At 44.5% G+C, this 20,393-nt stretch overlaps 1 protein-coding gene across 1 annotated transcript in view; it reads right to left on the minus strand.

The window, feature by feature from the left end:
- The window catches only part of lck (LCK proto-oncogene, Src family tyrosine kinase), a 36,940-nt gene extending 16,547 nt beyond the window's left edge, over positions 1-20,393 (minus strand). The window contains exons 1-9 of the mRNA XM_064302542.1: positions 20,096-20,393; positions 13,325-13,437; positions 9,232-9,295; positions 9,055-9,145; positions 8,648-8,749; positions 7,499-7,602; positions 6,854-7,003; positions 4,958-5,110; positions 1,186-1,365 (exon numbers count right to left, since the gene is read on the minus strand). Of these exons, the coding sequence (XP_064158612.1) occupies positions 1,186-1,365; positions 4,958-5,110; positions 6,854-7,003; positions 7,499-7,602; positions 8,648-8,749; positions 9,055-9,145; positions 9,232-9,295; positions 13,325-13,437; positions 20,096-20,165 (1,027 nt within the window). The 5' untranslated portion in view covers positions 20,166-20,393. The remainder of the gene's footprint in view (positions 1-1,185; positions 1,366-4,957; positions 5,111-6,853; positions 7,004-7,498; positions 7,603-8,647; positions 8,750-9,054; positions 9,146-9,231; positions 9,296-13,324; positions 13,438-20,095) is intronic.

Genomic DNA, 20,393 nt, shown 5'->3' on the forward strand with positions numbered 1-20,393 from the left:
TCTCTGGTGTCTCTGTAAAGGTGAACCGGGGATCTGCCTTCTGAGTCGGAGCCGCTCTATAGGGCGCCTGGGAAAACGGCGACGCGACTTGCCCCGCAGCTACAGCGCTAACGGGCTCTGAAGGTAAATGGTAAATGGACTGCATTTATATAGCGCTTTACAATTGATGCCTCTCATTCGCCAGAGCAGTTAGGGGTTAGGTGTCTTGCTCAAGGACACTTCGACACGCCCAGGGCGGGGTTTGAACCGGCAACCCTCCGACTGCCAGACAATCGGTCTTACCTCCTGAGCTATGTCGCCCCCTAGGTGAACGCTGGAGGCTCGAGAGGACCACACAGGTAGGGTTACCGCCCCGCCCCATTCTCCGAGACCTCTATGGTGCTCAAGCTTTAGCTCAGGTAAGGACACGCACAGTTCCCATTCTCCAGGACCTCTGCCGGGTGCATCGACTTTCAGGTAAACTTCAGCACAGGTAAGAACATGCAGAGGTCCCATTCTCCAGGACCTCTGCTGGGTGCATCGACTCTCAGGTAAACTTTAACACAGGTAAGAACATGCAGAGGTCCCATTCTCCAGGACCTCTGCTGGGTGCATCGACTCTCAGGTAAACTTTAACACAGGTAAGAACATGCAGAGGTCCCATTCTCCAGGACCTCTGCTGGGTGCATCGACTCTCAGGTAAACTTTAACACAGGTATGGACACGCACGGGTGCTGATGTCACTGCTGCAGGTAATTACACCATTAGTGGAGGGAATTATTCCAGTAGCTGAGGTAAAGGGGTCAGGTGTGCAGGAAATGTTGCCATTGGAACAAGTATAAAAAAACATGGATACTATGACCAGCAGGTGAGTGACAGTGTGCACCTGTCCACACTGGAAACCGGGTCACCAAGGACCAGTCACTGACCATACAGGCGGACCATAAACCCAGGTGTCCACAGGTGTTCTCAGGTGTACACAGGTGTGCACTGGCGTGCCCAGATGTACACAGCTGTGGACAGGTGTATCTAGATACCCCCCCAGGTATTTTCCCAGGGGTTACACGGGTGTTTCCCAGATACACCCAGGTGTTTTCTCAAAAGGGAACGCCCAGGTGTTCGCTCAGGCGCGCCCAGGTGTCTTCCCGGGCGCCCCCCCGGGCAGTTTGCAGAGGCGCGCTCGAAGGTCGCGCGGGCGAGGCTCACCGTTGCTCATGAACTCGGTGACGATGTAAATGGGCTCCTGGGTGACCACGGCGTACAGCCGCACCAGGCGCGGGTGCTGCAGGTTCTTCATCAGGTTGGCCTCGGCCAGGAAGGCGCTGGGGGACATGGTGCCCACCTTCAGGTTCTTGATGGCCACCTTGGTGTGGTTGTTATAGATGCCTGCGAGGGGGGGAGGAACGGCGGTTAGCGGTGAGGGGTTAGCGACGGCCAGGAAGGCGCTGTGCATGATGGATGTGCGCCAGTTAGCTCAGACGTTCGCAGGGTGTGCGTGTGTGTGTGTGTGTGTGGAGTATTGTGTGTTTGTGTATGTGCGTGCGTGTGCGTGTGTGTGTGTGCACACGTGTACGTGTACATGCGTGTGTGTGTGTGTGTGTGTGTGTGTGGAGTATTGTGTGTTTGTGTATGTGCGTGCGTGTGTGTGTGTGTGTGCGCGTGTACGTGCGTGCGTGTGTGTGTGTGTGTGTGTGTGTGTATGGCAGTTATCCCAATACTGAACTCAACCTCAAAAATACACTGGACACATGCTGGACTGGACTACATGAAGCACTGGAGTACTATCTTCTGATTGGCCGTTTCCTTTGGTTTCCTTGTTATTATGTCCCCTAATTGGCCCTCTCTCTCTCCTTCCTGGTTGCCTGTTCTCTGATTGGCCTCTGATTTTCTTTTGTCTACTATTCCTCTCTCCTGAATTTAGAGTATTTAAACGTAAAAACATTTGTTACCTGTAATACCTCAAATGTGGATCGGTTATCTTGTTCGACACGCGTAAATGTACATGCGCTTGCTTCTGGTAAATGTAGGCAAGTGTCTGTCATAATTTCAAGTTGTTTTTCTCTGCCAAAAGTAACTAAAAATTTGTTTTGAAAAACTGAAATGTCCACAGCAAGGCCCATCTTTGTTGTGAGCCCGTGAGAAAAAGTGAAATAGGCAAATTCAATTTGACAGTGTGGTAAAGATCAGAGGTCAGAAGGGCTAACACCACTGTTCAAATTTGTTGGTTTAAAAGGGTGAGACCGAAAATGGTGCAGACGAAAATATTCTTTTCAACACGATCTGGCCACATGAATGGGGCATTGTATTGCTATCCGTCAAAGAAACAAATCGCACTACATTGCCACATTTTTTTTGTCCCTTAGTGTACACAGCCGAAACGAAAACACAAGATCAAACACACAGATATACGAATGTTTTGCATGCTTATAAATATACGCGAGGAACAGTTTCCATCTCTCCCTTGTGGGAAAAAAAAAATATTCATAGCCAAACAACCTGAAAGGGGACAGCTGTGACGTGGGTTGGGACAGGGGCACGGGTCATTTAAATACTGCCACTGTTTGGCCTGGGCTAATTTGGGGCTGGGGTATAAATGGATTGGCAGGCTAAAGGAAACAGTCAATGCAAATCAGGCACTGACGTGGGCTCGAAACTGGCCTTATCTCCTGGCACCGCGCGAGGCTATATTTAGGACCCATCGCGCGCAGGGTTGCTTTGTTGTTTACAGTGGGGGACGGACAATGTGCGTCCGGGCCGCTGGCCCGCAATCGACCTCTGACCCCCCCCCGTGCGCTACATCGCTGTGGCGACCAGACGCCATCGGTAAATGGTAAATGGACTGCATTTATATAGCGCTTTTATCCAAAGCGCTTTACAATCGATGCCTCTCATTCACCCATTCACACACACACACACCAACGGTGAAAGGCTGCCATGCAATTAGGGGTTAGGTGTCTTGCTCAGGGACACGCCCAGGGCGGGGGGATCGAACCGGCAACCCTCCGACTGCCAGAAAAAACGCTCTTAGCTCCTGAGCTATGTTGCCCCATCGGCGAACGTCATTCAGTTTTTTTTCATCGCCGCCACCGCCAAGAATCCGCTGAACGCTAGCGGAGTTGAAATCGTTAAACGGTTAGCGGCCGGTAAGGCGGCTGTTGGCTGACGACGCTGTCCCATGATGCAACGGGAACAGGAATTAGTGCCCCGTGGGCAGTTGTGCAAAACTCCGCAGACGAGCACCAGCCGACTCGTGAACGAATGAATAGGGTAGCCTTGTTCGCCAGTCGTAAAAAAACACGCCGGCGACAATCGCTACATAAGCCATTAATGCAGATTTAATACGGAGATGCTTTTTAAGAGATTTTTGTTTTTGTGGCCGCGAGGGACACCGCGGATTACTGAGAAACCGGTGAAAGGGACGAGTTCGGGCCGCTGCGGCAGGGCGATGTAAGATCTGGACCCGCCACGGTGAGGTTAGGCCGCGCTGAAAGACTTCATTGTGCTTTATTTTTTTTTTCTCGCTCATGAAATATCTGACATCAGGATCGCGCCGGGAAGGGCTCCGTGTGGACAAGAGCCCCACTCATGGGCTGCACTCAGAGATCAAGAGCCGCGCGCGAGTGAGCTTAGCATAGTCTGGGGAAGGGGGAGAGAGAGGGAGAGAGAGAGGAGGGAGAGAGGGGGAGGAGGGGGAGAGAGGGAGAGAGGGAGGGGGGGAAGAGAGAGAGAGGAGAGGGAGGAGAGAGAGGGAAGAGAGAGAGAGGAGGGGGAGAGAGAGGGGGGAGAGAGAGAGAGAGAGGAGGGAGAGAGAGAGAGGGGGAGAGGAGAGGGGGGATAGAGAGGAAGAGAGGGGGGATGAGAGAGATGGAGCAAGAGAGGGGTGAAAAACAGGGTGGTGATGAGGCAATGGGGCACTCTGTATTGTTTCAGGATCCGTGTGAAAAAGTGCGTGTGGTGTTTTCTTATTCTTTTCCAAAATGGCCACAGCCTGATATTCAAGCACTCCCACTACGACCCCCCCACCCCCCCCCCTTTTTTTCTTTTCTAAATCGGCTATTAACCCTTCACTCACTTTTCACCAGTAAAACTGTTGCACAATACTGGCAATTTTGTAAGAGACATCCACTTTCACAAAATTCTTTTTTTCCGTATGATTGCAGCTACTGTTTAACTTCATTGAAAGTTTTCAGTGATTGCCATGGGCCTTTTTTTTTTATTATATACCGACAATTCAAGAGTTGAAGAGTTCCAAATATTAAAATATGTGTTTGACCCAGGCACGACCCACAAATGCCACTAAAGAGTGCGGATTAGCTTCTTCACCCCTCTGTTTCCTAACACCTCACTCCTGCTCTTTTTCTTTCTCTCTTCCCTGTCTTTCACTCCGAAGTGATGTCACCTGCATCAGCGAACAATGCATCTCAAACCGCCCTGCCCCTTATTCGAACCCTTGCCTCAGCTGCAATTAAGAATGTACTTGCCCAAACTCCCCCACCTCTTTGAGCCCATTCAGCCATACCTCCAAAGAATGCCCCCATCAGACCTACCCATCCACTCTTCTAGGAACTGCCCCTCCCTTCTCATGTTCACCCATCTAGACCTCCTCCAAAATGTCCTGCCCAGACCCATCCATCCATCCAGACACCCCCTAACTTCCCCACCTTTTCACTCATTGGTGCTTTGATGTGTTTTGTTGTTTTTCCAGCATTGACTTCCTGGCATCCGCTGCCTGCGGGGACGCCTCCCCAAGGCTATGAACCAATCACTGCAAACCCCGTCTGTGTTCAAACTCCTTTGGATTCCGTTCTAACTGTTATGCTGTAAAACCCTATTCAGACTTATCAAGTGATACCTCCTAAGAATGCTCCCCCTGCCACCCCCCCCCAGACTCACCCATCCAGACCTCTCCAAACTGCCCGCCCCCCCCAGACTCACCCATCCAGACCTCTCCAAACTGCCCCGCCCCCCCCAGACTCACCCATCCAGACCTCTCCAAACTGCCCCGCCCCCAGCCTGCGCTCCAGCTTCAGTGACTCGCGGGGGATCTCCCACTCGTCCTGCCACCAGGGCTTCTGCGGCATGCGCGTCTGGCAGGGCTTGCTGAGGGTGGTGCACAGGCCGTCGGCCTCTCCTGCAACAGCGACCGGGAGGGAGAGAGAGAAAGGGCCAATCAGGGGACGGAATAACCAGGAAGCGGAAGGAAAGGACCAATCAGGGGATGGAAAAACCAGGAAGCGGAAGGAAAGGACCAATCAGGGGACGGAATAACCAGGAAGCCGAAGGGACAGACCAAACAGGGGACAGAACAGCAAGGAAATGGAAGGAAAAGACAAATCAGAGGACAGAATAACCAGAAAGCAGATGAAAACTTGAAGGAAATTGAACAGGAACTTGAAAGGGCCAAGCAGTTCAAAGAAAAAAGCAGGCCCGAATAAGCATCAGATAGAACGCAACAGCCAATCAGGAGACAGAAAACAAACAAGACACTGAGGGATCAAACCAATCAAAGGGGACAGAACCAGCCAGGGTACAGGAGGGGGGGGCATCCAGCCAGGAAATGCAGAGTGAGAACAACTGAGAAGATAAGGCAACCAAGACAAAAGAACGTCGAGCAGGTACAGAGAAACGGCTTCTATCGGGTTTTTTTTTCTGATGTGACAGCCTCCCACATCCTCTCGAGGCGTGGGTGAGAGCACGTGCTCCCTCCCACCACACGCCCATATCAAAAAACCCTACCAAGAAACTCAAACTGCTCTGTGGGCTGGAGGCTTCTCCTCTGACTTTTCGGAAAGGCGCGGGGGGGGGGGGGGCATCGTTCAAAGGGGCGCGAGAGACAAAACGAACAAGGGTTCGTTCCGCTAGAGCAGTGGTTCTCAACTCGGGCTCAGACAGGGCCGGTGTGGGGTGCAGGCTTTTGTTTCCGACCAAGCAGTCGCACACCTGATTCTAACTAATCAACCTTTGGAGTCTTTACTAAGGACCTTGATTTGTAGAATCAGGTGTGAAACTGCTTGGTCGGAAACAAAAGCCTGCACCCACACCGGCCCTTTCTGGCCCGAGTTGAGAACCACCGCTCTAGAGTATGATTCCTTCTGCGGCACTTGCTGTAGCAACGTACTGGAAAGGTGCAACCGTACATTCACAGGTCACGCAGGAGTCCACAAGACTCAGTCGATGTCTGCTTGCACTGTGATAACCTTCCTGCTGAACACATGGTAAACATAGAAAAACAAGCTCAGGAAGCTTTCTCTTGTGACAATTTTAATGACTTCTTTTGTGTATTTTTCAGAATGCTTTCTGAAGGTGTTTGGTGAAAATGTTCTCACACACACCCCCCCCCCATTGCTTACGTCACTGTGGGCGCCATTCGGGCTCGAAATAAAGACACAGGGAAACAATAAATAAAGGGGAAATAAAGGCAAATATAGACATTTTCCTTTAATATGATTCCACTCCTGCTTCATGGAGTTTTTTCTTTGCCCGTCTCCACAAGAAGTAGCTATTTTCACCAATCGCTTCTGACATATTTTATTTACTCCTCATGAAAAATCATTTCTGTGATAACATTCTTCAGTATTAATGGTTGACCTACTTACTTGTTATGGTAAAGTTTAATAGTTCACATCCCCCCCCACCCGCCCTGCATGCAACCCACACTGGGTTTTTCCTTAATACAGTTTTTATATAATTATTGTTTGTGATAGACAGTGTTCTGTCACATTAATTGTCTTCAATTAAAACTGAAACGGATTTTGCAGATAGGATTTCATTTCTCCTGGCGGAGCTTTTGCATTGTTGGGCGTGTAGTGGATTAGGGGTGAAGGGTGTACGGGGCCAGGGGTGGAGGGGGGAGAGGGGGCGGAGCTGGACTCACGCGAGTAATGCTTCACCAGCTCGGACAGGGAGCTGAAGGCTATCCGGGCGGTGATGTAGTAGCCGCCCTTGTCCATGTTGCGGATCTTGTAGTGCTTCACGGTGTCGCCGGCGTTGTTGTCCAGGTCTCTCACGGATAGGGTGTAGGAACCTGCCGAAATATGCGCGCCGCAGAGGTGTTAGGGCATGGCCCGTTAAACAAAGAAAGAACAAACAAAAGAAGAAGAAGAAGAAAAAAAAAGCATCTAACACAGGGCTGCCCAACCTCTGTTGTTGGAGATCTGCTGTCCTGTAGGTTTTCACAGCAAACCATAACAAAGCACACCTCATTCAACATGCTAGAGCATGGCTGCCCAACCCCTGTTCCTGGAGATCTACTATCCTATAGGTTTTCATTTGAAACCTAATCTGGCACACCAGACTCTACTTATTAGCAGCTCATGGAGATCTCTGTCAGTTTACTGAGGTGTGCTTTGTCAAGGTTGGAGTGAAAACCTACAGGATGGTACCTCGCCAGGAACAGGGCTGGACAGCTCTGTTCTAACAGCCATTGGAGGCCTCCAATCACACAGGCCAAGGCGTCTGCTAAACGGCGCGTGTAATGACGTAATGAAATAAAGCAGAAGGGCATTGTGGGAAGGCGCACCTTTGGTGGATTCGCTCTCCCGGATCAGGAAGGAGCCCTGCGTGTTTCCAGGGGCCAGGAGGAGCCGAATCGCGTCCAGTCTGGAGAGGTCCTTGAAAAACCACCTGCAGGGCAGAGACCGGCCAGCCAGAACCTTTACCTACAGACCTACAGACCTACAGACCACACCTTAACCTACAGACCTACAGACCAAACCTTTACCTACAGAGCTATATACCACACTGTGCTCAACTTTACCTACAGACCTACAGACCTACAGACCACACCTTAATTACCTTACACGACCACCAGACTACAAACACTTTACAACATACATGACCTTACGCAGACCTACAACAATGCATTAATACCTACCAAGGACCCTATAACACCCAACCAGTTTTACCACTACAGAACTCGTCCTCCTACACTGTGACCAAACTTTACCTACAGACCTACAGACCTACAAACCACACTTTTATCTACAGACCTACAAACCACACCTTTACTCACAGACCTACAGACCGAAATTTTGCCTACATACCTACAGACCTGCATAACACACTGAGCACACATATATCTACAGACCACACTGAGCTCACCTTTACCTACAGGCATACAGACCACACCTTTACCTACAGACCTACAGACCAAACCTTTATCTACAGACCTACAGACCACACCTTTACCTAGAGACCAAACCTTTACCTACATACCTACAGACCACACTGAGCTCACCTTTACCTACAGACTACACTGAGCACACCTTTACCTACACACCACACTGAGCTCACACCTTTAAATACAGACACTGAGCGTACTATTTGTAAATGACCACACCAACTGTACCATTAGCTACTGTGTTCTCTGCAGGTAAAACACAGACAGACACACACACACACACACACACACAGACTCCCACGCACACACGCACACACACACACTCCCATGCAAACGCGCACACACACACACACGCACACACGCACACACGCACACACACACACTGCCCACACGCACACACGCACACACACACACACACACACACACAGACTCCCACACACACACACCCAACTCCAGCACCACACGCACACACACGCACGCACACACGCACACACACACACGCACACACGCACACGCACACACGCACACACACACACAGATGTGACTCACGGTTCTTTATCCATGCCTTCCATTCTGACCACGAAGTTGAACGGGATGAATCCCCTCTGCCCCGTGGCCAGAGACTCGGCCAGGTACCATTCAGGGTCATCTCTGAGAAACACAAACACCACAGCAGTGACCGTCAGCTCCAAGCCTGCTCAATGTGTGTGTGTGTTTGTGTGTGCACACGCATGCGTGTGAGTCTGTGTGTTTGTGTGTGTGTGTGTGTGTGTGTGTGTGCACATGCATGTGTGTGAGCCTGCGTGTGTGTGTGTGTGTGTGTGTCTTTGTGTGTGCACACGCATGCGTGTGAGCCTGCGTGTGTGTGTGTGTTGTGTGTGTGCACACACATGCGTGTGTGTCTGTGTGTGTGTGTGTGTGTGTGTGTGTGTGTGTGGGTTTGTTTGTGTACTCACGTGTTTATAATTTTGAGCTTGTCGCCTTTCTCAAAGCCCAGGTCATCACTGTGGTTTGGCTGATAGCTGTATACTGCTACAACCAGGTTATCTGTGGAAGACACACAAACATGTATGAATGCACAAACAGATATGCACACACGTACACGTACACACACACACACACACTGGTCTTACCAGGAAGTGGGGAGGTGGGAGGAGTTTGTTGTGGGTTGTATGGTGGGAGCAGGCTGTCGGTATACTGCAACAACAACCAGGCACCAGATTCCAATGTTATTTTCAAGGGAAGAGACACACAACAGTCATCAGTTAAGACAACAGCACCAGTCATCACATACTCGTAGACAACAAGAGACAGTCATTTTAGTATGTGTCATATTCTGAGATTCTGTTAACTTTCCAGCTTTACAACAGCAAGTGTAGGGACATTCCGTGGTGTAAAGCAAAAAAAACCAAAAAAAAAAACATTTAAAACAGGGGATCCCAAACTGTGGATCGTGACCCTATGTGGGTCATCTAATTTTAGGTTGGGGGGTCACCTGAAAATTTTTAGAAAGAAAATTATTTTTAAAAATGTTAGTTTTTTTTTTTTGTCTTTGTAAAATATGTGAATGTTGGCTACTGCGTGTCCAACATTACAGCACCCCGACTGTGAGGCAGAAGAGGTTGTGATCTATCGGCAATGTAGTCACGGCTAAACAGTGTTTGTTAGGCACAAGGCATGACTCTGGACGGGGTGTTGGGGTCGCACAAATCTGTGAACATTAATTTGGGGTCACATCAGAAAAATGTTTGAGGAACACATCATTTAAAGTTAAAAAAAAAGCAGCTTGTATTGCAATGTTATACCTCCAGAGGCTGCACGTACGTATAGTACCCTATTCGTCGTCAGAAGATTACACTTCATATTTATTTTCCGATTGGATCCATTTCCTGTGGTACATGGGCTCAGAGACCACTGCACTCAAGGAAAGAAGTCTCAGCACAACACAAGAACTGATATTTATGCTTATTGTAGTGCATAAACGCTGTGAAATTAAACTGTTCAGATGCACAGCCTTTCTTTCTCGATGCTACAAATCCCTGCATAGTAGCCACTGTAAAGCCAGCAGGGTTGTCAGAAACTCTACATGTAAAACATACTCTTCATTACCTCTCAAAAAAAAAAAAAAACCTGTCTGAGCCGATCAAAAACATACATTATTACTTGAATAATATATATATATATATATATATTTTTTTTAAACAACCCTCTCTTTAATACTACAGTAAAACCACATATACTTAATACAGTACATTGTGTAATAGGACACAGTCAAGAAATAGCCTTTAGCTGTTTCTACAGTATTGACTAACTGACATTAGTGGCCATAGTAGAGGTTATGTTTGCTGCAGCGTTATACAGGTATATATACTGCAGTGTAACAGCAAAAAAAAAACGTGATATACAGTAATGAATTGCAAGAAAGAATTTGTTAAAAAGTACTAATTTCATTCAACGGGCTTCTTAACGTGATCTTTATTTTAGACACGCAGGATAAAAGCGATAATAATTCCTCGTTTCAGAGACGTTCAAAATGGCGTCACGCGCATAGAGTATTTGCATTCAGTCGGCGCATGAAATGGGGTCGCATCGGCTGAAAGCACTTTGCCCTGGATGTGAGAGAAGACTGCGTTCTGTGTTTTCCTCGTTGCATATAAGGTTTCGTGGAGGGAGGAGGCGGCAGCCTTTAAACGGGCCGAACGAGGTCTTTGTTTATGTTTTGGTTCCTCCAGACAAAAGGCCCCGACAAAGATCTTTCTCACACATGTGCTGTTCTCCTCCGAAAACAATTTAAATGGGCGTCCAATTAATGGGAGGAAGTTCATGGAACACTGTGCTGAGAAGGTGCTCTCCAGCCAAATTTCACACACACAAAAGCTAACTCTCCCCTCCCCTCGTTTCTCAGAATGCAACTCCGAATTCAGGTACAGGAACAAAAGATTACATCATCACGGAGGGCTGTGACCGATTACACACGATAAGCCACCATTTATTAACAACCCACAACTCTGATTGGTCACCTCTGTAGCAGGGTCACTTGTTGTACAAAGTTAACTCTCCTCACACTTGGGTTCTTGGGATTAAATGGGTCATTGGTTATTGATTTTTAACCTTCTAAGGTGGCAAGCTCACAAATATGTGATTAGAATGTTGTTGTAACTGAACATTCTAATGCTGATGCCACAATCGCTGCTGGTGACTGAAAGCAGCGGAGTTCTAGAACACTGACTTGGAATTTTGAAAAAAAAGCATTCCACAAATCCGAGGGTTCAGGGCTAAAGGTGAATTCAAAAGCTAGCACACGCTGCAACACCGTTAAAGTTAAGATCCCCATATATACTGTATGCCCAAGTGCACGACTGATGTCATACTGTTTTGACCTCTCATTTCTCAAGTTTTTTGTAAAAAAAAAAAGAAAAAAAAAAACAAACATTTTTTTCATTCAGAGAATCCGGAATTCTATGAACTGTAATGATACGGACACCCCTGCAGGCACACATCCTGTTTTCGGTTGCTTATTGTTGCTATGCTTAATCTAAGGAGGAACTGCGTATTAATAGCATTATGTAATTTGTCCCATCAATCTTTCCCACGGGCTGTTTCAGTGGGGCTTCTGCAGGCCGTGTTTGAAGATAAAAGGCGCCCAAACATATATGTTTCTTTTTTCCCGGAATGAAAACAGGCCTGGCGAGATGAGATCGTACGAGTTTGCCGTTGTCTGCGTCCCAGACGACAGGTCATATCCACTTTCCGTCCATCTCCGGGCCGAACGCATATTTTTAACAGCAAGAGAAGGAAATTCCTCTCTCTCGAAAAATCATTAACTGTAACGCTGCGCTTATGTAATCTCCAGTTTAAAAAAAAAAACAAAAACAAAGCAAAAGAAACAATAACACTCAAAAACAACTTTAAAGCGTCAATCTTCTAGACCGACTGCACACACTTTCATGGCAACATGTTCAGTGGAAAATTAACTGTGACGTAAAATTACCTTTCAGAGCTAACTTAACACTGATACATTTTCCGTGTGCCTGAAACTAACACACTCTCCTGCGCTTTATCTGCTCGGAACCCGGAAAAAGAAAACTATTGAATAGTGACCAAAAGCTTCAATAGAAGCGGGATTATTGGAAAATAAGAAATACATTAACAGACATGAATTTTTGTTTCTGTGTTGGTGTGTCCCCTCTTTCAAGGGGTTTCCAACGACCACAAAGTTGACCTCTCAAAAAAAATTTCAAAATGACTTGATCTGTTGATCATTACCACTTAAATTTCCAGTTCACTGCCTTTTTCATTAATTTCCCCAAGAACCCAAGTTACTGTAAATGATTTAACTCCATGCTGCCGGCAATCCCTGCCCATTCTCCTCAAAGAATGTTTTAGTGTCTCACATGACACTCTCTTCTGAACTTTCTTCTTTCACTTTCTTTGTCATGACCTGTCAATCAGTATTTTTGATTTAAGGGAAGGTGACCAACGGATTATCAGTCCAATGGTTTATGATTCCTATTGATCAACCAGGTAGACCAGGTTTCGGCCCGAACCAGATTGCTTTGGACTTTAGGTCTGAGTATTAATAACACTGGCATTGGTAACTGGTAATTGGTAATAGAGGAATGTTTTACAGAGTGTCAGTAACCATTGTATACGCCCTCTTTGTGAAATAAAATCAGTGGTTTAGGCAGTGAGAGAGTCTCTCCCAGTGAGAAAAGGCCGGAATCTAGATGTCTAGAGGGGTGGAGATTTAGGCTGAGAGACGTTTCGACAGAAACAGACTCGAAAAACTCCAAAATGGATCAGGTTATACTCGGATGTAGCCTGGCTCTGTCCTAGTCGGCTAGAGAACTTTAACTTTCGCATTCACTGAATCAGAATCAAGGAATCTTTCTTTTCCTAGCTCCACTGCGTTATCACATTGCACACAGACAAATGGTTCAGTGTAATATAAAGGCTAGGAAACCGGGCTTGCAGCTCGGAGGTTGCAGGTTCAATTCCCAATGGGACACTGCCATTGTGCCGTTGAGCGAGACACTTAACCTCAATTGCTTTAGTCAGTGTCCTGCTCAGTAGGCGTAAAAGACATCGACTGTGTAACTCGCTCTAGATAAGAATGCTGGCTAAATGCCAAAAAAAATCGTAAAAGGTAAAAAAAAAATTTTTTTTTTAGTAAAGTAAAGTAAAAAATTAAAAAAAGGGAATTGAGCTCACGCCCTCCTGTCGCACCTGATTGCTGGTCTGCGGCGGAAGCGGGCAGTTGCAGTGCTCGCAGACCTCGTCCAGGTTCTCGATCCAGTCTTCGTCATAGTAATCCGAACTGCAGCTGCACCCCATCCTCCCTGCGTGGAAACAGTTGCAGTTAAAAACTGGGTCACAGCTCGAACGGGGCCACAAACGCGTCTTCCAGTAAAGAGTCAGCTCAACATCCTTCACCCTCCCTTTTTATTTGCTTTCTATTTCTATTTGCTTCTTTTTTGTCTGTTTGTTTTAGTTGCTTTTTGTTGTTGTTGTCTTTGTTGTTGTGTATTTGTTCATGAAACAGAAAAGGCGACCGAAATTAACCGACAAAAAATAGTTTAGAAACTGAAACCAAAGAAAAAGAATAGTAATGATAGATTAGGCAATAAAATGAAAAAGTTCTTGTATCTTTGTTTAAGGCAAAACTCAACATTTGAACAACTGTTCAATTTTAACTGAGAAAATAAAAATATATACCATAGGACTTATAAATCTGCAAAAGCCGTAACATACGATAATTATCACTAACTGTATCGATTCTGTAATAACAATGCAAATTCCCAATGTTTCCTTTTTTGTTTGTTGTTTTATTAAATAATTGATTTATTTTATTTATTTATTTATTTTTATTTTTTGAGAAATTCTAAAACTTTACATAATATGAACCGAGCTGTGGGTATATTTCCAGTGGTAGCAACACAGTCGATAAACCAACAATTTCTTTTTTCAATCATACCGTTAACTTGAGTGTCTTGACAATTTTTTTTTAAACTGCCCAAGTTGTGAGCAGCATGCTGATTCTGTTCCCTAAATTTACTAGGAAGTGTCAGTACACCAGCCACTTCTTTTATGAGTGAAACGCCTTAATTCACAAATTTAAAAAAAAGGTGTAGATTGTGACATGTCATTTAAACAGCTCGTTTACTGGTTTAATTAACAGGTAAGAGGGGAAAAAAACAGGTCAGAGAGTTGGCATGAATTGTTCTCTCTAAAAAAAAGGACCGTGCTTCAGGCCTAGTTCTGCCTAGGTGCTTTAAGACACAGGAAACATGGTGTAGCAGGTATGTGAAAGCGTGCCGCCTGGAACAGAACAGACTCAAAGGTGACGTACGCCCAGCACCTGTCTGCAAAGGCCTCTTTTAGTGCTTTGTCTTAATAGCCATTTAAAGCAGAGGCAGTATAACCACAGCCTCGGATGTGTTTCACTAATAACAATTTCCGCTCTTTCCAGGGGTATGACAGCCGGCTGGAGAACACAACAGAAGCGAGCAAATAAGCGAATGAAATGTGCGATTTTTGAAAATACCCCAAAATTCGGTGAAATTCGATTTCATTTGCGTCCACTTTTTACAGAGACATTGTCACAAAGACACTTTAAAGTGTGGATAAAAATAAAAATTGGGAGCCTGGAGCCAGGCCTGAACCACCCCTAAAAAGTGAGCAATTAAGGTTAAAAAAAAACTCTTCAGTTGGAAGGCATGCTACACCCATCCCTATCAACATCATGGCATCACTGTAGTCCTCAGGCTCACAGTACTTATGAACCTAGAACCACCACCCCCCCCCCCCCCAAAAAAAAAGAACTCACTGGCTTCTCTGTTCGTCTGAAACAAAGAGGGAATGAAACGATGGGATTAATTCCCTAAGCGGTCAAAACCACCGCACGTCCAACCGTCGCCACGCACATTTTCCCATAATGCAAACCAAACTGAGACGAGAACGAGCTGAACAAACTTCTTCACCGAGCACTGCGAGGCCTTTGGCCACAAAAAAAAAATAAAAAAAAAAAGATGTCTCCAGTTTATGGGAATATGAATTTCATGCAGAGAAACGTCGGGGATGAAGGAGAGTTCGCACAAACGCATCGTTCTCCTCCACGAGGGATCTGAGCAGCCTGTTGTGTAGAACCGCGCAGTAGGGCCTTATACAGCGCAGGGGAACACGTTTGGAAGAATACAGTGGAATGGCAGTCGCGTAAGAGCTCTCAGCTTCAAGATATGAGAGCACGGAGAGATTAAATAAGCATGTCTTACGCTGATACGCCTCTGTGCCGATCGGCTTGTCCAGTTTACAGCCGATCCAAAGACATGTATGTTAGACGTGTACGTGAAGGCGTGTATGTCAGGTTCAGTATGCTCCAGCCATTGCCCCTGACTAAGGCACTGGCCGCAGAGCTGGAGTTGGTCCCCGGGCACTGCACTGTGGCTGCCCACTGCTCCTAAGTAGCTAGGATGAGTCAGAATGCAGAGGACGCATTACCTCACAGGGCCAATGCAGTGTCCCTTCAACTTTTTTTTCACATTTTTTGCAGTCTGAGTATTTTCCTCCCACCTTTCAGATTAAGCTTGATTTACATGACATTACATTACAGGCATTTGGCAGACGCTCTTATCCAGAGCGACGTACAACAAAGTGTGCATGAGTGTAACCAGGAACAAGTGTGTTGAAAACCCTAGAGGGGAAGTACAGTTCCAAGTGCAGGGAGCAACCGCGTAGTTTAACGTGGGCCCTGTAGGTCAATCTGATCAACACAACCAAAGGCAGCAACAAAGCAGTCTAAGTAGGCACAAGTGCAATAACTAAAATAAACAGAGATAAACAGCTTACGTAGCTACAAACCTAAGCTTACATAGTCAATTAGAGACTACAGGAAGGTAGGGAGGGATGCTTTATGCATTCGTCCTCTCATAGTAAAGTCTGGATAAGAGCATCTCCCAATTTCCAGTAATGCAATGACACCACATGTATTATGAAACCAATAATTTTTCTAAACTTACTTTTAACTTTTTTTTTTTTTTTTTTTTGCTGTAAACTGTGTTTTGTGACAATTAATGTGACCACTTGTGAAAATTATGCTTTTTAATACGTTAGCAATAAAAATGTTGTTCTTAATGTTTTAAGTAGTTGGCTACTGATTGTTAATAACATTGTTACAAATAAGGGAAAACAGAATGACTGTAGTATGTTTTGTTACCTGACATGACATCTGGTTCTGATAAACTGTCTTGGTTTCAACGTCACCCTTCATGACACAATATCTGTGCCATTTGGTAAAAAGATTCATTTCAACTGACAAAAAATGTAATTCATAATTTTTAGATATTAAAAATATAAATGTCTAAACTTTACAGATTTAAAACATTTTTGATAAATGTACTGATTTAAAATAGAATTTAAAAAAATATATATAATTGTTTGCATAGATTAGGCGATAATAATCAATCAAGTTACTGCTCATGACGTGGTAACTATTACACAAACACAGTCAGGAATTTTAATGCAGGGTTCAAGTAAAGTACAGAAAACAGTAATTTAATATCTAATGTCTTCAACATCTCATCGAACAAGATGGCAGACAAAACTCTCAGGGAAATGTTTCATTGGCTCCTGCCAAATGCTCTATAAGCTAAAACGAAACGTGCAAGCTTCTTCATCAACATGGCTGTCAGTTCATGGTCATCGTGTTTTATGAGTAAACTACTTTCCGGGCTCCATTATTAACCTGGGGGGTCATGTGAGGTTTAAAAACCATGAAATATATTTTTTTACAGCAGAATCACAAATACAGTCACAGCTACAGGGCAGCTACAGTTGTTTGGCATAATGCAAAGCAGAGTGTCGGCAATCTCCTGTAGCCACGACTGTATTCACCATACAGCACGGCCTCGGGTGCCATATTGCTTTTATGAAACAGTTGCAACATACATAAACAATTCATGGATTTATTTTGTAATATTATTTGTGAGCAATGGCGTGTGCACGGAGTGATGCTATTAACAAACAGGCTGTTTGATTAATTGTTACTACATCGGGTTTACAATCACGCTGTCTCAGCCAATCAGCATCCAGGATCGAAACAACCTATTTGATAAATGACAAGATATAAACATGACAGTGGTTTACCCTTATATTGCAATATCTTGATCATATGCTTAAATATATTTTCATATATTTCAGGATATATTTTTATGCTAAAGCAAAGGTGAGGATTTGTACGATGCTGGGCCTTCCCTTCTGAGAGGACGCATGCAGCAGGTCATTCATCCAACCATTCCAGGTTCCTCCACAGTGTTGTCAAGGCAACACAGTGCAGAACATAACATTAGTTCATTAATTTGAAGGTATGATCATTGAGATGCTGGCCTGGACAAAACAATAATTTCTCCTAAACCAGAGTCACACGTAATTGCTTCTGAATTAGAGTTCGAGCACAGCGATCACCAAAATGAATCATCAAAATGTCTGAAATTATAAAGAAAAACAAACAAGCCAACAGCTCACAGGAAAATGTTCAGTTTTAATTCAACTTTGTTAGAGTTTGTATGAATCCAAAAAGAATTGTATACACTCTGTCAGAGTAAGATGTAAAAATAATATCCAGTGTTAATTCAACTCTAACAGAGGGAATGTGAGTCTGATAGGGACTGCATATACTTGGTCGATGTAACACTGAACATTTTACTGTGTTCTCTACCATAACCGATTTAGCACTGAACATTTTACACTGTACTCTACCATAACTGATTTAGCACTGAACATTTTATTTTGTACTCTACCATAACTGATTTAGCACTGAACATTTTACTGTGTACTCTACCATAACTGATTTAGCACTGAACATTTTACGGTGTACTCTCCCATAACTGATTTAGCACTGAACATTTTACTGTGTACTCTACCATAACTGATTTAGCACTGAACATTTTACTGTGTACTCTACCCTAACTGATTTAGCACTGAACATTTTACGGTGTACTCTACCATAACTGATTTAGCATTGAACATTTTACTGTGTACTCTACCATAACTGATTTAATACTGAACATTTTACGGTGTACTCTACCATAACTGATTTAGCACTGAACATTTTACGGTGTACTCTACCATAACTGATTTAGCACTGAACATTTTATTGTGTACTCTACCATACCTGATTTAGTACTGAACATTTTACTGTGTACTCTACCATAACTGATTTAGCACTGAACATTTTACTGTGTTAATTTGGTCGCGGGTGAAAGCTGAAAGCTTGTTTTCAGTGTATCTGCAACATGGCGGCAGCGTTGGTGAGTGTGAACATTCACATGGTCTTTTTTTTTTGTAACAGAAGTCACATAATTTGGCAGCTGATGGCGGGTGAGGGGGGGGGGCGGAGTCATGAGAGAAATTGCTTGCTCAGGGAGAGCAGAGCCTACGCAATGGATATCCGCTGGGGGGGGTGGGGTCTGCAGGAAATGGGACACCAATCATCCTCATCAAGATAGCTTGAGAAATAATATATATCATATCAGTTCTTGATATATACCAATCCTGCTGGGATTCTCACGCACAACCATCTCTAAGGTTTACAAAGAATGGTCCGAAAAAAAGAGAAAAAATCCAGCGAGCGGCAGTTCTCTGGGCGAAAATGCCTTGTTGATGGCAGAGGTCAGAGGCGAATGGCCAGACTGGTTCGAGCTGATAGAAAGGCAACAGTAACTCAAACAACCATTCGTTACAACCCAAGGCATGCAGAAGAGCATCTCTGAACGCACAACACGTTGAACCTTGAAGCAGATGGGCTACAGCAGCAGAAGACCACACCAGCAATTGTCAGCAATTCCTGGCTATGAACTGTAATCGTTTACGTCTCATTTTTCAGGAAGGCCTTTGTACAGTAAAACGTATTATTTGGATATAACGTTTTTTATTTACCCAGACATCTGCAGGATTGTTTGAACATTTGACTGCTATTTAAAGCGTATTTGGCCTAGGCCTGGTTCAAAGCAGACTAAGGGTCCTGCTAACACTTCTACATTCTCTGTCTGCTCTTTGGAATAATGGTGATACGCCCAATCTGGACCACTCCCTGACAAAACTGACACTTCTTCGAGCATTTCACTTCAATTCGGAGCTCTGTTCTTACTACACTAACCACAGTTATGATAGAATATGATAGTGCATAGAATTAATAATCAACTAGCGAGTGGAGATAACTGCTGTTCTCAGGGTTCATCACAATGAGTGTCCAAAGCAATATTTTCTTCAGATTTAAGACTCCTGTTAAAATTTTAATTTTATTTTAAAAAAAGATCCTGTGAGGATTTTTAACCATAATAATAAATTGGAACAGAGACAATTTGTCTAATAACTAACGTGAAGGGAACCTCATAATGGAAAGAATTATGGGCTCCATGAAGCACATTTATCAAGACTTTTACCAAGAAATTCGTAAAATGACGCAAATGCCATCATCAAAAAAGGAGGAAAGTAAAATTTTTAACTGGAACACAAATTTATAGTCTCACAGTCCGAGTGAAATGCTGTAGCTTTTTCTCATCATCATATCATTATATTAAATTCAAACTACTTCTGTAATATTCAATTCTAATCTCCCAATTGGTCTGGTTTTTAGGGTCTTGGGGGAAGTACATGAGCGGTTAATTAAGATACGTTATCTTCGACCACGTGTGCACTTTAATACAATACAACAACAAAGTTTTATCCATCTCCAGCCAGTTCAACACATGAGTTTCTTATTGCCTAAAACCCTTCAATTTGTGAGCCAACAATACAAACCACGTTCAAGGGACACAAGCCATGGACCGTGCTGTTTAGAAAACTGTACGTATGTTAAAAGACATTTTTTTTCTTCCATACAGTGTCAAAATGTAGAATAACAAGAATAACTCATCGTTTTATCCCCCATTTTCACTGGTAAAATTGCTGGGGTTTTGTTGTTGTTTTTATACTGCAGGTGAAAACGCTTTTCCCACTTACCTGAGGTGTGTGTAATTCTACGCCACTGGATGATGGAGAGTCTAGTGATCCACAGATGAATCGCAACCATCCATGACCAGAACTGCCGAATATCCCCCACAAAAAATAAAATAATTAAAAACGTGTTGTTTTAAAAACTGAATTTGATTTAATAAATTATAATAATACAAAGTTGGAAAAGTTTGGAGCAAGTGCTCCTTTAAAAGAAGAAGAAGAAGAAGAAGAAGAAGAATAAGCAGCAGCAGCAATGCGACTGAGGTGCTCTGGCCTGAGTTTGTGTGCCACTGTCTCACATCCT

The sequence above is a fragment of the Anguilla rostrata genome, chromosome 1 (assembly GCF_018555375.3).
Source record: "Anguilla rostrata isolate EN2019 chromosome 1, ASM1855537v3, whole genome shotgun sequence".
NCBI lineage: Eukaryota > Metazoa > Chordata > Actinopteri > Anguilliformes > Anguillidae > Anguilla > Anguilla rostrata.